The sequence below is a fragment of the Amyelois transitella genome, chromosome 26, assembly GCF_032362555.1.
Source record: "Amyelois transitella isolate CPQ chromosome 26, ilAmyTran1.1, whole genome shotgun sequence".
In the NCBI taxonomy this organism is placed as follows: Eukaryota; Metazoa; Arthropoda; class Insecta; order Lepidoptera; family Pyralidae; genus Amyelois; species Amyelois transitella.
The window spans coordinates 208,929-226,758 of NC_083529.1; the positions used below are offsets into that span (position 1 = coordinate 208,929).

General features: G+C 30.9%; 1 protein-coding gene across 9 annotated transcripts in view; it reads left to right on the forward strand.

The window, feature by feature from the left end:
- The window catches only part of LOC106131730 (uncharacterized), a 43,463-nt gene that overhangs the window by 16,776 nt on the left and 8,857 nt on the right, over nucleotides 1–17,830 (forward strand). The window contains exon 1 of one of the 9 annotated variants that reach the window (XM_013330909.2): nucleotides 4,945–5,113. The exons of 5 other annotated variants lie outside the window; for them this stretch is intronic. In XM_013330909.2, coding sequence (XP_013186363.1) covers nucleotides 5,002–5,113 — 112 coding nt within the window. In that variant the 5' untranslated portion in view covers nucleotides 4,945–5,001. Of the gene's footprint in view, nucleotides 1–4,944; nucleotides 5,114–11,783; nucleotides 11,946–13,527; nucleotides 13,672–16,656; nucleotides 16,806–17,830 lie in introns of those variants that run through there. 3 more of the 9 variants (XM_013330911.2, XM_060951874.1, XM_060951875.1) reach the window with 3 other exon arrangements.

Below are 17,830 nucleotides of genomic sequence, written 5' to 3' on the forward strand. Positions count from 1 at the left end.
CTAAAGTGCTAATTATAGTTTTTTAACAAATACTTAAGGCTAGAAATTAAACTGAAATTAAATTCCCTATTTCTCGTATAATTTTTTTTTTATTCTAGGTGTTTATGGTTTGTTGGTGTATAGTCTTTTGTAATTCAATAAATCCGCCAACAAAAACTTGATAAATATGAAGTTCTAAGTACAAGTAATAGGTATAAAAAATGAATGTATTTCAGGCCATTCGGTTCCCACTCCATACAAAGTTTTCAAATGTTTTAAATCGTTTTTATCGTGTCAAAATCATTCGACACCGGGAAATGAGTCAAACAAAATTCAGATTGAATTACAGACGTAGAGTAAATATTTTAACCTTGTAACAGAATACATTATCCTGTAACCTGCAACTTTCAATCAATAAAATAAATATTATATCTTATATCTTCATAAATTCCTTTCTATTTAAAAGTACAATTTATGCGTATAATTATTTTGTTCCCAAATGTTGACAAAAATAACAAACAAAATGTAAGGGAATTTAATTATCTTAATTAAAGGTTACTATCAAAATAGCAAGCCGATAAACACTTTTTTTTTTTCAAAACAACAAAATCCTTCACACACTTATTTAGATAAGCGAAATTATTGTTAGGATTATTTTTTGTGTGTGAAAATGATAAACCTGCAAATAATAACTCTAATTCTGTTAGTGCTGACACAATTAGACAAATAATGGAAATTCCACATTTTTGTATCACATAACATGTGATTGTTACACGGTTTTTCTAATTACTCCAATTTACTCTTGTAAACTAAACTGTGAAAATCTGTATGTGTTTTTTTAAACGTTCTTAAAAGAACAAATTTAAAAAATGAAAAATGTGTTATTTTTTTAATAATTAGAAATGTAACAAATATTTAATTAAATTAAAATGAATCATATATTTAAAATGGTACGTAAACCAATTATATTATTTATTTAGCTTTTTAATCGGCAGATCAATAATGTCGCAATCACGCTTCTCGTTGCTGAAATAGATTTGCACTATTTATAAACTTACGGACGCACAGATCAAACAAACTTATCGAAGTTATACATGTTATACATGTCTATTTCAAGTGCCAATTTTAAGATAGCCGGACATTGTACATAATCTATCTGTCTAATAATAGTTACGATAATAACTAAAAATAGTTTCTGAAGATTTGTGCTCATTATTATTCAGATATTCTCCCTTTTTTTACTCTCTCATCCTTGCGTGTTCCCGGTTGTAACCTCCACAACAGTGTCTAGGGCCGTTTAGGGCCCGAGGTCCACGTTCCGAAGTTTAAATTTTTTTACATTTAATTAACATTTATAATAAAGTTAAGTAACAACCTTAATCAAATTAGTTTTGCCGAAGTGTGCAGATAATTTTAATGACAATGGCCATGCACATATTTTCTTTGTGTAATTAAATATAATCTAATCATCAGGTATTCGGATTTTTAAATAATATTTTTTAATTAAAATAAAGAACACACTTCAGTATTACATTTCAAGATGCAATGACTAAAATAAAATATTGTATTATTGTATTATTTATTGATTATCGAATTTCTACAAACCTGATAAATGAATTCTAAATTACAAATTGTTTTGTCGATTCAGCTGTTCATTGTATTTTAGAATCCCTTTTATCAATTTATTTTGCATAAACGTAATCGTCCACCCCGCAAAAGATAAAGATCGAATCTGTACCGATCATAACCAAAGCTAGATTACTTCAAGTGGAGCCGCGTCATATTATAAATTGCAATCATATGATGTACAGGATCATAGGATCAATTGTTAAGTATGTAAGTCACATGCACTGGATCAGAAATAGCATCTAGACGATTTAAGATAACTTAGATATCGCCGCTAAATATATCGAAACTTTATCGACATATAGTGCTTTATTTGAATACTTATAAGTCACTCGATACTAACCGCAGTAGTGGTGAGTTGGACGTGACGTGATAGTGATACGAAGTTTGAAAAGCTAACATGCACACTCACAGACACACACTTTTATGTTTATTTTTTATTATTTTGGACAGGATAGAATAGATAAAGGAATGTTGTGATGTGAAAGAAGATATAGTGACAGGAATAGAAAAGGGAATGCTTAGATGGTTTGATCATGTGGAGAGGATGAATGAAAGCAGGTTGACTACTAATTTCATTTTCAAATAATTCGTGTAACATTGTGTTGTAAAATGTTAATAGGCTTCTGTTTTTGTAAGTGTAAGTACACTATGTAATGCATTTTGTATATTACAACTGTTGTTCCGATATCTTTTTAAAAAATCTCTAAGTATTTTTCTCAAATTTTTAATTGTAGTATTTCAAATGCTATTGATAATTAAATTTATAAATAAAAAAAAACATTCGACTAATAGGCAAATATTTTGAAAAAAAGTGTTTCTTACCTACGACTTTTAACTACATATAACAAGATACTTTACAGGCAGACAAACTTAAAATTATTACAAGACTTCACTTTTTTATTATAATAATATCTATATACAAATATGCCGTGTGGTTCCCGGCACTATTACAAAAAAGAATAGGACCACTCCATCTCTTTCCCATGGATGTCGTAAAAGGCGACTAAGGGATAGGCTTATAAACTTAGGATTCCTCTTTTAGGCGATGGGCTAGCAACCTGTCACTATTTGAATCTCGGTTCTATCATTAAGCCAAATAGCTGAACGTGGCCATTCAGTCTTTTCAAGACTGTTGGCTCTGTTTACCCCGCAAGGGATATAGACGTGATCATATGTATGTATGTATGTATATACAAATATTACGTTTTAAATATGCGTTTTTAGTTGCATGAAAACTTTGATAAATAAATATTATATACCTTTATGCAAAGATCATGGGATGATAACAATACTCTGCCTACCTTTCCAGAAAAGTGGCCTTATTATATTAAGTGCAGTAATCATATTTCTGTGTGTGCAATCGATTTACTATTAAGGTACTCGTATCGATTTAGATAGGCTGACTGACAATCAGGAACAGCCATTAAGATAAAATATGATAATACATCCCTATATTAACAGGATTTTATGGATAATCGACGTCTACATAGTTGAACTGAAAATATTTTTACAACCTTAGTTAGAGGTTAAGTTAATATTAATTAATTGTAAGTACAATTTAATTATTTTTAAACCAAGTAGGTCCTTATGTAGTATGTACGTAAAAATTGCATTTCATAAACTTATTTAGCCATTATTTATCTTTGTAACTGGAATAGTGATTTATATTTTATATAAACGAGTTTCTATATTGAGTTTCTATGTTAGATATTAAAATTTATTTTTAATTAATAAGTGCAGATGTCTGATCAGATCATAAGAAAATTGAAACATTGTTTTAAAAAATTAACAACAACAACAACACATTATATAAAAAAAATATATTAATTAAATTAATTTAAAAGAAAATGATTTAGACATTTCATAAAAAAAAAACATGTTTAATTTTATTTTCGAGGATTTGAAAATGGATGAAAGGAAACTGGACTTCGATGAAAAAGTGCAGATAGTTCGCTCGGTGTACTACAGGATGATCATAGTTCCCGTGGGCTTCTGCTTACTTCTGCTTGGTTGTTTGCTATATTCGTGTTACAAGGAAAATAAAATTATGTAAGTACTTACTTTAAATCATGATCTTAATGTTTTTATAACTTCACTGTTACATAAATTAATTTATTCAGAAGATATAGAAATGCGATAAGGCCATCCTCTTGCAATGTCTATATTTCTTGATTATTCACGAAAATTCTTTGATTTGGTTTTCTAGGGAACTAAATAGTTTTGTTGTTATGTTGCGCATTTTCGCGTAAATCGTGTAAAGGACATTAAAGTAAAAAAAAAATACCTACAACAAAAATAAATAGATAGGTACATAAGAATTTAGATTATATTTTTTTTATTTTAGATTATATTTACATTATATTTTTAAAATTTTATGAAACATAAAATTGATAATAAAAATATTTATACCACTCAAATACAAGAATAATATTAATATTTGACAGAACAAGAAAATTAATTACGATACTATTTTTGAGATATGATAAAAAAATGCAATTCACTGGCACTGGTTATGTAAAAATCTACTTCCTTCATTAAAATTACGTATAAGTTTTCCCAAATGCCGGAAAATACAGCTTAACTGATGATGTTCAGTTATTTAATCTCATTATCATATCACTGTGTCAACTTACTCTCTCTCACTTCACTGTGACATTGAAAATTATCATAATCTCATTAATTTCAGCTATGGTAAAGAAAGCGCCTTTTTGACTGATCTATATATAATTTAGTAGATAATAGAAGATCTATTATTATGTTAGTTTGAATAAAGTTTTGCTGTTAGGCTTAATGATATAATTGAGATTCAAATAATGACAGGACTAAAAGAAGAATCTCAAGTTTATAAGGCTATTTCTTAGTCGCCTAACAGCTGAACGTGGCTTATCAGTCTTTCAAGGCTTTGTCTACCCCGCAAGGGAATATAGACGTGATTCTATTAATGAATAATAATAGTTTTTCTATGGCTGATTAATTGTGTCAATATAAATCTTTATTTTTGTTTCTTGGTGCAATAGGAACTCTATCTATCTAGATTAAGTGCATAGGTAAATTTACTTAAAAAGCAGCATGTTATGATTGAGCATAGAATTTCTCACCTCCTACAAAAATTCACCCTTTTAGTTTCATTATAAATGTTTTAAACGCATTTCGTATATCAACTTTTGAAAGATACACATTACAAACTTTAATGTATCAAATTAAAAAAAAATTTTTTTTTATAAAATTCATAAAAACACCATTTCACCATCGCCGTCACACAAACCACATCCCAAAACAAACATTACACCTTTCTGCTCAGATAGCGCCATCAATTCACGTCAGCAATTAGAGAAACCTCGTCGTGCTATATGTTTGAATCGCATATTACAATAACAGTTTTGATTTTAACAAATGGCAATTGAGGAATTCGAGTTGGTCTGCGTGATTTTAGTGCCGGTTTTGACTTACGTGTTATATTTGATGGTGTTCTTCGCTATCTACTGGTCGAAGCAGTACAAAGCAAGTGAGTTGACGTTTGTTAATATTAGTACGACACCTTTAGTGCAACTATAAATGAGAGGAGATAGGTACCAATAACAAAAACAATACGAGTGCTGTTTGTAAAATGAATTTATTAGATAGATATAAAAATAGGTTTTCAAATCAAATCAAAACTTTAATTCGATATTATGGGAAATTTCAATATCACCTAATAATTGTCATATCTTTTGGTTTCACAACATTGGTTGACGTCAAATAACATAACATAAACTCGCACTTTTATTCCCGGATGGGAAGATTACATTGTTGACGTCAAATAAATTATTCAAAACTAAGTTTTCTGCCGCCCAATGATCGATAATGCTTCTAACATTAAATCCAATGTGAATAATTATTAAGGACAATTAGAATTGTCGATTTGACAAGTGTCTGAATTGTCTGTGAAACAATATTTAAATTAAAAGGCGTCAATTCGGACATCGTGATCGAATAATATTGTGTCCGAGTCTTCAGCAACTGTCATTACTATTGAAAATTTTCTTAGGTAACCCCTTACCAATAAGGATCATTTAAAAAGCGCTCGGCATAATTAGTTTGAATAGAAAATATTATTGATTTAAGATAATATGTAATCTTAATTACTATGAAAACTCGGGGCTTTTACTAAGAACAGTTAATAATCTAATAATGTCACACCTAATCAGTTCTAATGACTTCTAGATTTTGTATGCTGAAAGGAAACCCAGTAAAAATTACAATTTACTACCTCAGGGTGACAAATTGGATTATACAATGATGTAGCCAGTGTATTGTAAAAACTATGAAATCACGTTACGGCCATAAAAAGATTAAAAAAACCTTAGTGTAACCACAAATAATTTTAAATTTAGTGTTTTATTTAGTTTGTGGGAATCTCTGATCATCCCTTTGTAAAAGCAATAAAAACATTAAAAAGAAATACTATATTTTGGAATTAAATTTAGAAGAAAAGTAACCAGAGACCGATTATTTTCTTGCCTTTGACTGTATCTGGTGTTATTTCGAGTTGTCAGAAACAAAAGCTTGATTGATGAAAAAATTTAAAAACAAAAATACCCAATACAAATCTAGGTAGGTATTATTTGCATCCAAAAATGTAGTAAAAGAATCACCATATATACATAGTGTTAACTTAATAAATGATACAATCAGAATTCCTTTATCAGTTCTTCTTTAATAAATTACAATAATACATCTTTATACTTCTTGTAGCTCGAATTCCCCTTTTTTCAATGACACCGAAAAACGCGGCAAACTCAAATGTCAAAAAGCCAAAATCAGTATTGCCAACACATGACAATAAAATACTATTTTTTAAAATGTTAACAATAGACAAGACAATCATGTGGTTCAAGGTTAAGTTAAAGAGAAAAATCGCATAACAAAATGAAACAATATTCGTTTGTACATAACAATGTGTGAATAGATATATTATAATTAAAAAACCTTGGGATTTTACTTTTATTTATTTATTTATAACATAACGCACAATACAGTTTTACAACATAAAATGTCTTATTATTATACATATAGCAAAGGTTCATGACTGATTGAAAACTAACAAATTAGTGCGCACAGCGTGCTTAACATTATAAACATTAGCTTTTTAAACGAAGAACTAGAAACTTTTCATTATAAGTTCATTTACCTGTAAATCATATTGTTTCCATTGGGTTTTGTCACTACAAAACCCTAGAGTCACTACTCTATCTATCTTATAAGGAATAACGTTTCAGTCTATTCAAGACTGTTGGCTCTGTCTATCCTAAACCCCATAAAGTCATTATTATATGTAAGTATTAATGTAAGGAATTTAAACATATATCAATCATATTATTATCAAGATTTTTTTTTTGTGTTTTAGAAACATAACAATTAATACTTTGTATGTAAACAGAAAATGCGCCGCATTGTTATTTTGAGATAGCGTTTTGACGTCAAACGACAAAATAATAAAATGTTTTACGATCGCCAGGCACAAAACATTTGTGTCACAACGGTTTAGTTTAAAAGCGAATAAAAATATAATTGATTAACGAGAACCAATAGTATTTTAAAACAAGAGTCAGTTAATGGCCGCTTCTGTTGATGTTTCGGGAAAACTTCTGTTAGTGCACCCCTAGACCACGTATAGAACCTACATGCTAAATATAAAACTTCTACACCCAATGGTTTGGGTTGTACGTCGTCAGTCACTCACTCAATAACGAAAGAGTTTTTTACATACATACATACATATAGTCACGTCTATATTCCTTGCGGGATAGAGTCATCAGTCTTGAAAAAACTGATAGGCCAAGCTCCCAAGTTAATAAGCCTATCCCTTAGTCGCCTCTTACGATGTCCACGAAAAAAAGAAGGAGACATCCAAAACACAAAAAAAAAAATTTGATTATTGATTTATCTTGATAATCTCCATTCCTGAATTAATTTTGCTAAGTTACTGACACTGATTCTCCTACTCCATCACCATTGAAGTGCACCTGACCTGAATCAGTAATGCTTCAAAGTCAAGCGTTCACCATTGAACCTAGGTGATTTGACGAATGGTTTTTATGCAGAATTACTGCCGTGTGATCTCCGTGACACGATGTTTCATTGTTTAATCTAGGATTTGACGTGAGCTACACTAATCATTTTATGGTCTGCAGCCACTCGAACGATACCTTTTTTTTTCTTAAAAAAACAAATGTTTTCAATCGACTTTAAATGATACCATTCTAAAAATTAATTAAAAATTTAAGAATGTTAATATATGCACTGCGTAATGCATAATTCGATGTTTGTTGAATAGATTTATACATTGTGAAATTAGCTGCAGAAAAATACAATCTATTTATTTTAGTTTTATTAATATTTTGGTATACAAAAAAAAATATTTAAAAAAATATAAAATCGTTTATACTTAGAGTTTGGTGTGATATGATAGCTAATCGCAATTTGGCCGATTAAGTATATAGGTACCTTCAACGTACCTATTGTGCTCAATATAAAGTCAGCCATTTCATTAAACAAAAAAGCAATCAATTGAGATCAAGAGATGCCCTAAAAATGTATTATCTTTTGATTATGAATTTGAACAATGCCGTTTGTGTAAAAATTTGTTTTAGTAAAGTTTTTTTATTTGTCACTTGAAGTCTCATTTTTTGTGAATAAAAAAATAATTAAATATTAAAATTTAAAAAAAACTAATTAAATTTGATTAAAACAATCAAATTTCATAAAGAAAATTATTAAAAGAAATAATTAAGATCGATTAAGTAATTCAATTGTATTTTATTTATTACAGCATTGATTTTAATGAAATAATCTTTAATTGTACGTCAATAAGTACAATCGTGGTTTAATATCTTATCTGTGTATTAATTAATTCCTCAATCACAGTCCTACTTTATGTCGCCCATAGCGCGCGTCACCTACATATTAACCTAAATAACAAAATATAAACCTTACCTTTATTCCTATTACTTAAATAAAAAGAAATTTAATTAATCCGTGTAATTATTATTTGAACTTTTAAATAATTTCGTGAAAATTAACGTAAAAAAAATAATTTGAACATTTATAGAAAGTGCCAAAATTGAAGTAAACAATTTATATATTTATTTAATTCATAAATGTGAACACAATGTTAGTGTACATTATTTTGAGTGTGATCGTGACTGGTTTGTTATTGTACGTATTGGAATTCTTAAGTAACTTTTGTAGTAAGTATTACGATTTTTATGGTTATCTATTTTAATGATAAAACCTAAAGTAAAACGTGCAAATGTAAAGGAAAAGTTTGACCAAACCAAACATATGAGCGAAAACCGCATTGAATTCGGAGCAATCGTTTTCTCATGATGCAAGTAGGTCGCCAAACCTAATAGCCGGACAGACCAGCCAGTTTGGCCGGACTTTTGGCTAAATATGCCGGACACCCTATATTATTGAGAATTGATATTATTGAAAACAATTGTATATAAAATGTAAAAAGCCTAACAAAAGCAGGACAAGACGGACACCGTTTATTTTGGCCGGAGATGCGATCAGAAAGCCTAATCCTTTATCCGAACGCCTGGCAACGCTAGATGCAAGTATATAGATAGGCAGACAAGCAAATTTATAAAACCCAAATTTTCTTCTTCTATTGGCAATAAATTTTAATAATTAAAATAAAATTGTAACTTAAACTAAGTTACAATTTTATTTTATACATGGTACTATACAGTATTTAAATGATGGGGTAGTAAAATTGATTCCGTTTAAATTTTTTGAGCTATCCGAGGGTTAAGTGATAAATAAAACCTATTTTGAGTTCCCTGGCCAGAAATGTACTCATAAAAATTTGTCGTGTCGGTCTGTGTGATATAAAAGTTAGGTAATGAACAATATGTTAAGTTAGGTAATGAATAATAAGGATGAAGGTGACTTATTTCTTTTCAACTCTTTGATTTTTCTGATAAATAGGCATCTTATCACTTCTTTTTTCTATATTATTATTTATTTTAGATTAAGTTTAGTGCTAGTCGTAGATTAACAAAATTCTATCCTTTTGTAAAACAGTTGATAATTGAAATATTTGGTCGCTGACTGATTGATTTAACTATAATACGACTAAATTAATCTTTTTAATAATCTTTATATTATTTTAAATTAAGTACTTGTTGAATATTTGAATTTTTAAGCCTTTATTATTTAGGCAACAAAATTGACAAAGGTACTTGTGCTGCCATCTATCAGTGAGTAGCGAGAATAAAAAAGTGTTTTGAAATCACTTACATAGATGGCGTTATGCTCGCACTTAGTGTGCCTCAATTCCGGTAGAGGCGCTGGTAATATGATTATTTGATAAACATTTGCTCCTTTTTTCGTAACTAAAAGATAAGATAAAATACTATCTAATTCAGCTACTTTATTAGGGTTTCACATCCATATATTAATATCCACTTTTTACCTACATTGTATTGCTAAGGTTAGGTTACGGCGCGAAGTAAACTGAATAACACGTAAAATTTCATTAGCATTGAAGCTAAAACTACCAGAGGATTTCCCAAAATTCTTACGTTAGTTGGAAATACGGGAAGTACAGAGCCACAAGCAAGTTTCTATAATATCGTTCAATGACTCGTCCTGCTCAGTTCACAGAGTCAAGTGAATAATTACTTCCTTCGACCTTATTCATTGCAGTAACATTCTTTCTTTTTGATTTGAAATGATAGACGATTACGCACACCCTGGTGTCACTCACATATCCACAGGTTTATCACGTCTTTATACCTTACGGGGTAGACAGAGTCAATATTGAAAGACTCGAAGGCACAATGACTTAATGATGGAATTAAGATTAAGATACAGGTTGCTATCCCATCATCTAAAAGAAAAATCCTTAGTCGCCTTTTACGACACTATTCTTTTTCTATTGGTGCCGGGAACCACACGGCAAATAATAATAACATGACAACAAAATTAATTTCTCAATTAAATCTCAATCACTTTAACAACTATTTCATTCTTGACTATGAACCGGTTCTAGGTTCTATCTCCGGTCAGGTTAAGATAAAAAAAAATCACTATTTGAATCTCAATTAAGCCAAACTGCTGGCTTAGTGGTCTTTTCGACACTGTTGGCTCTGTCTTCACCGCAACGGATATAGACGTGATTATTTGTATGTATTATTATTATAGATTATATTGCTTATCGAAAGCAGGTTAATATACGTATACATTGCGCGTGGCCATTGTACACCGGTATCGGTCAATGAATCTATTTCGTCAAACTAATAATCTTTATGCCTTACCGCGTAGATCAAGCCGGTAGTTGTAAGTTGACTAGAAGGTTAAAGACGAGCAAAGGAAAAGCTGATTAATACCTTAGTGACATCAAAAAAAATCAACATGGCGTAAAAATATGGATATGCATTTAAAAAAAATACAAGAGTCGTTTAGGTAACTTACTATATAATAAAATGAAAATGGAAATAATGGTCAATCTTTTTAGTTGGCATAGTTTTAAGACAGGTGGATTTTATATTAATTTAGTAGGTACAACATACATACACGTCTATATCCCTTGCGGGTTAAACAGAACCAACAGTCTTGAAAGGACTGAAAAGCGACAATCCTACTAATATTATAAATGCGAAAGTTTGTATGTCAGGATGTCAGTATGGATGTTTGTTACTCTTTCACGCAAAAACTACTGAACCGATTACGATGAAATTGGTGTGAAGGTAGTTGAAGACCCAGAATAACACATAGGCTACTTTTATCCCGCAGTTCTCGCGGGAAAGATTGTTAGGTTAAGACAGGGTTTTAAAGCGGGCGAAGTTTACAATTTACAATATGTAAAATCAATATTGAAGTCATCATTATTCATATTTTCTATTCTATCATTTATTAATTTGATAATATAAATGTACGATAATGATATCGAACGATTAAAAATATATTTTTATCTTCAAACGATAAAGGTTCTTAGTACTTATTTCGTGTTATGCGTTGAAAAAAAATGTTCTAGTAACACAAATAAAGTAACTTACGAGTACTTACATATGTTTGCTTTCGATTGTTTTTTTTTAATATTTATTAAATTAAAAAAACAAATTGATAAGTGAATAGTGCTTACAAAAATTCGTGTATGCACTTTCGAGTTTCATAAATAAGTTAATAGTGAATTATTATTCAGTTTTTTTTTGTTAAACTGAGTTTAATTGGAAATAATTTAGTGATGGATATATTAATTGCTATTTTAGTGACCACGGTGCCAGCTATAATGTTTTTCACTTGTATAATCTTAGTGGGTTGGCTGGTGACTGCCATTTTCTGGTGTAGTAAGTAATTTTTCTATTTATCTCTCGCATTATACATACTTAGGTTATCTTTCATGAAAGGGTAGCTTTTTTCTTAATCCCAATTCACTTTCCTATAAAAACGCGTCGGTTTTGGGATACCTAACTAGTTATGGCCTCATACATACATATACTCACGTTTTATCCCTTACGGGTAAGACAGAGCTCACAATCTCGAAAAGACTGGAACGCCTCATCTTTCACCAGAACTCTGGAGAGGAGCCCGGGGTGTGCCTTTGACCATGGATCCTAGATTGGCTGAGTCAGGTTTTTACACAAAGCGACTCCCATCTGACCTCCGCAACCTTTGCAGGAGAACCTAACCCGTATTGGATATACTATATATACATATATACAATGTATATAACCTACTTTTATGGATGTTTGTTACTCTTTTAAGCAAATAATACTGAACCGTTTACGATGAAATTTGGTATGTAAATAGTAGGTAGCTGAAGATCCAGAATAACACATAGGCTACTTTTTATCCAAAGTGTGAGTGTCTGTTCCAAATAGGTATATTGAGTTTATTTTTACGGAAAAGATATGTTAAAAAATATAAAAGACTGCATGAAAGCTACATGGAAACATTTACACGAGCTGAATTTTCAAAAAAAAAATACAAATACTATGTGTAACGTCTATCTCGCCATTAATGCAGTGACTTTAAAATTCAATTTTGTAAACAGTATATCAACAAATGTATTTCCTTAAGACTACTAGACATACTTAATGTTAACTTCATACACATACATATAGACATACTTAAAATATAAAAAAGCAACATATAGCCACGTCTTTATACCTTGCGGGGTAGACAGAGCCAACAGTCTTGAAAATGCCACTGATAAGGCCACATTCAGCTTTTTCGCTTGATAATGGAACTAAAAGTACTAAAAGTTATTTAAAAAAAGCTCCCGCTCACACTCAGTAACTTAAGTAGGTAAAAAAGGTTAATAGTGCAATGAAAACAGACCGCCCCGACAAATTTTATGACACACTAGCTGTGCCCGCGACTTCATCCGCGTGGAATAGTTATTTCGGGCATCATTGAAGCCCTCAAGGATTAATAATTTTCCCCGTTTTTTCCCATTTCCCATTATTTCTTCGTTCCATATAGTTGCAGCGTGAGGTTATATAACCTAAAGCATTCCTCGATAAATGGTCTATTCAACACAAAAATAATTTTTCAATTTGAACCATAGTTCCTGAAATAAGCGCGTTCAAACAAACATACAAACTCTTCAGCTTTATAATATTAGTATAGATTTGAGAAGTGAGTAGGTAAAAAATCATAAATAGTGCAATGGAAACATACCGCGCCGACAAATTTTATGACACATTTGAGAAGATCCCGTGTCTTCTAATGTTTTAGCCCATTCGGCCGTAGACACTTGTGCACGATGCACAGTGTAAATGAATATCTTAAAAAATCATTTTTAAACTTATAGTTGTCAAGTGTCACAGTGTAAAATAATTGCTTAAAATCAACATAGTGTTATTCAGTGAACCTTAAAGTTGATGTATCGGAGAATTGATTAGATAAATAGATTATTTTGCTTAAGTTCGTCATTTCAACTTATTTAGTGCTACTATAAATATCATCATAATATGGATTCAATTTCTTGTACAATGAACATTATTATCATTTGTATGTGCCTGTTTCTTATCTGGATGTGGTTCTTTTTTGGATATTATTTTAATAAAAGTAAGTTTAATTTTTTATTTACTTCTTTTTTTTATAGACTCAATCTGCCTTGGTCGAAGGCTCGAAGATGTAGCTATACGGGAATAGAAATTCGGGGAAGGAATTCCAAATTTTATAATAAATAAAACCTATTTTTGCTTGACTCAAATTATGCCTGGCGCTTCAATCTCGCGAAATAACGTGAATCGCTTAAAATAAAATATTTGAAGACGATTAATAAATAGCTATCTCCGCAATTTTTTCTTTAAAAATTTTGTTAAATAGCACTCAATCGTACATATAAATACAATTTATTTAACTCTCAGTAAATAATACACCGATGCAACAATAATCAGCTGTTGACGCCATTTTGTAAACAAAACGAAACTAGCTCCGCTGCGGCGCAGACGCGTACTAATTCAATCAAATCAATCACGTCTTTATACCTTACGGGGTAGATAGAGCTAGCAGTCTCGGAAATAATCGCAAGCAAAGTTCAGCAAGATGGTTTAGTCGAATTCGTTTGTGACAAATTGCCAGTCCAGTCACGTTTATCTTTTGCGGGGTGACACAGTCTTGAAAAGACTGAACGGCCACGTTCAGCTGTATAGCTTAAGATGAAATTGAGATTCAATTAATGAAGTTGCTAGACCAATTTTTTTGCCTTAAGTTTATAGAAAGTTCCCAGTAATATTATATTAAATATTATAATACATACATATGCATGAGTAACTTGGACTAACCCACGCATTATTAGCTAAGTTTTTCCTTTTTTACTCAAGGGGATTTTCTGTAAAACAACAGTACTCAGAAATTATCACGTATTAACCCTTACGGGGTGTCCAGAGCCAAAAAGTCCCAGGAATCGAATGTTTCGTTTAAATTATGGATGTGAAAATTACAGATAAAAGTCACACTGGTAAGCCAGTAATACGACCTTTATAAACGCTAAAATTTGTAAAGATGTGTATGTTATGCAAAATCTATTCGAAGGATTTTGAAGTAGGTAATTTAGTACACCCACTACCCGTATATAACCGGGTATAATAGGGTATTTTTTATTTTGTACCCATAATTCGAATTTCTATTAAAACGTACTAGTGTCGTACCGGTGTTCCAAAACTATTGATTGTCGATATTTTTCGTCTTATCACATACGTCACTATATCTTATCGATACGAGCAAAAATATTCCTTTGTGTAAATTTATTAATAGATATTTCATTTGGTACATAAAAATATATTTACATATTGAACCTCATTTTTAATGTGGATTGCATTACATGCTGTTAAATCTCCGCTTAAACTAGTGTTGTCATATATCTTTCCCATGGATGTCGTAAAAAGCGATTGAAGGATAGGTTTTAAAATAAGGATTTATTTTAAAACCTATCCTTCAATTCATATTAAGTATCCATATTAAGTGATGGGCTTGCAATCTGTCACTATTTGTGGCCTTTCAGTCATTTCAACACTGATGGCTCTGTCCACCCCGCAAGGGATATAGACGTGACTATATGTATGGGTGCTTTTAGTTTTGGTTCTATTCTAAAGTGCCAGATACCACACGGCACCGTAAGAGAATCGGTTCGAAATCCAGTAACATAGACAAAAGAGGGTGATTAGATTGATCAGTGATCAATTTTTTTTAGTTTGGTACCATAACCGTTCTTACCACTGACGCTCGACCGAAAAATGGTTACTAAAAAAAATTACTTCCCCAATTTTATCGACCTTCAAAAAGCGTTAATGTGAAGGCGAAAGATAACTAATTAACGTTATCAATCGATTGTTTATCGACAGCCGAATTTTGCCGACTATAGCCCATTCAGAGAACACGCACCCTAACAATATGACGACAAATGTAGTTGGCGCTTTGATTTTTATGGGGGTTAATATTATGGTGTTTTGGATAATCTACGGATTGATGGTTAAATTTTTCGGTAAGTTTTTTATGAAAGGAAAAATTCTGATGTTTTTAATTCATTGTCTTAATAAGTTCTTGCGCCATGTTTTTGTTTTGTTTATAATTTGTTTTTTTCTAGAAAAAAATGCTTTATGTGATAGTGATACGACTTAAGGTAATCTTTGTGTTGTACTTAGGGTCTAGTTTCCTAGGTTCGGGGCCTAGGGTCCGATTTTCTACATTTAAATTTCAATTCTAACATTAAGCTAAATAGCAGAACATTGCTTAACATAGGCTTTTCAAGACTGTTGACTCTGTCTACCCCGCGAGAGATATAGAAGTAATTATGTGTATTTTTAACACAAAAGAGAGCTTTTCACGAAATTTCTGCGGGTACAGGAATAAGCATGATATTATTAAATAATAGTTATGACCAAAAGATGGCGCCATAAATTGTGTTATGTTTTGAAATTGCATAACAGGTGGCGTTATTGTAAATTATGTGAAATTTTTATCACATAAATATTCTGTATTGACGTCACTAAATAGAGCGATAAGATACATAATTTAAAAATTTCAATGGAAGATAAAAAAAGTGGATTAATTTTATACTAGTTTTGGTTCCGTTTCCTGTGATAATCTTATATTCTTTACGTGAATTTGAAATCACTGAAAATTTGTTATTCTTCATTCCATCAACAGCCTGTCTGAATAAGTATGTTTAAACATAATTTCCTATATACTACATACAGTCACGTCTATATACCTTGGGGGTAGGCAGAGCCAACAGTCTTGAAAAACTGGTGAAAATGAAGGTGGTGTTAATTTCGTAGTTCTTTTTTGTTAGATGGCGTTAAATTAAAACACGTCGCTTTTTGTAGTTGACGCTAAATTCACGCGGGCGAAGTTGCGGGTAAAAGTTTTTGCCATATTTTGTCCGTTTAAGAACTATGTTATCTACGATTTGTTAATATTATCAGTAGCGATAGTAATAAAATTGGATAAAACACTTTAATTCTACATAAACGTATCTTGCATATCGCGATTAATTCTACATAAACGTATCTTACGGTGTATTTATATTCAGTATCAATTATTTAAGTCGATAACGCGTATTTTGTTACTTACCTGACTTAATTTTTTTTTTTTCAATAAAATGACACCACTACCTATGTTCGGACCGCATTCTTTGTTTTTCTTGATTGTAGTGTTGTTATTTATCGCGTTATCGATACTTATAGGATTTTTACGTGAGTATTCATACATACATAATGTTTAATCACGTCTGTACCCCTTGCAGGGTAGACAGAGCCAACAGTCGTGGAAAGACTGATAGGCCACTTTTTGCTGTTTGGCATAATGAAAGAATTGAGAATCAAATAAGTAGTGATAGGTTGATAACCCTTCGCCTAAGAGAAGAGTCCCAAACTTATAAGCTAATCCCTTAGTCGCTTCTTACGACAAACATGGGAAAGAATGGAGTTGTCCTATTTTGGGAACTAGAATGCCTAATTTATTTATTTATTGAAAATAATTAGAAGCTTTTGGTGGTCTAGGGGACGGCTTTTACGCTTTTCAGCAGAGTTTTTCTTTATTACAATATAATTGTTTTAATTTATATCTTATCTGCTGAAATAATAAGGAGAATAATATTAAAACCAATATTATCAGATAATTTCTCGATAACAGCCTTTCCTACTTCAGTATCAACCAATTGGTCTGTAGTTAAAACGTTTTTCGCATCAAAAAGTGAAAAAATGTTAAATTTTCAGTCCACGACGATATACTACCCTGCGCCAGAGTTCTTCTATTGGATATTATTCCTGTTAGTTTTAATTCTGATTATAGTAATCAGAGCAATTTGTAAGTTTCATTAATATTTTTTCATTAGCTCTTTACCGCTGCGCGTGAATTTAGCGCCATCTATGAAAAGCAAAGAGTATAACGCCATCTATAAAAAAGCGATGAAATTAGCATCACCTGCAAAAAGCATCGAATTGGACGCAACCTACAAAAGAATACAAATTTGTTTGTATCTACTGAATTAATCTTATTTAATTTTCGCGTATATATAATTAAGAGTCTGGATAAGGACATAGGGTACTTTCCATCCCTGTTAAAAGTAAAGTTCTGTTCTGCTCTTTATAAACGTTAGCAGAAGGAAATTAATGCGTAAGAAATAATGACATAAAAAAAACTTAAATTCTTAAAATATAAATAGTTTAAACCTATTTAAGAACACTTAGGACGTCATACAGATAAAACTAAATCAAGG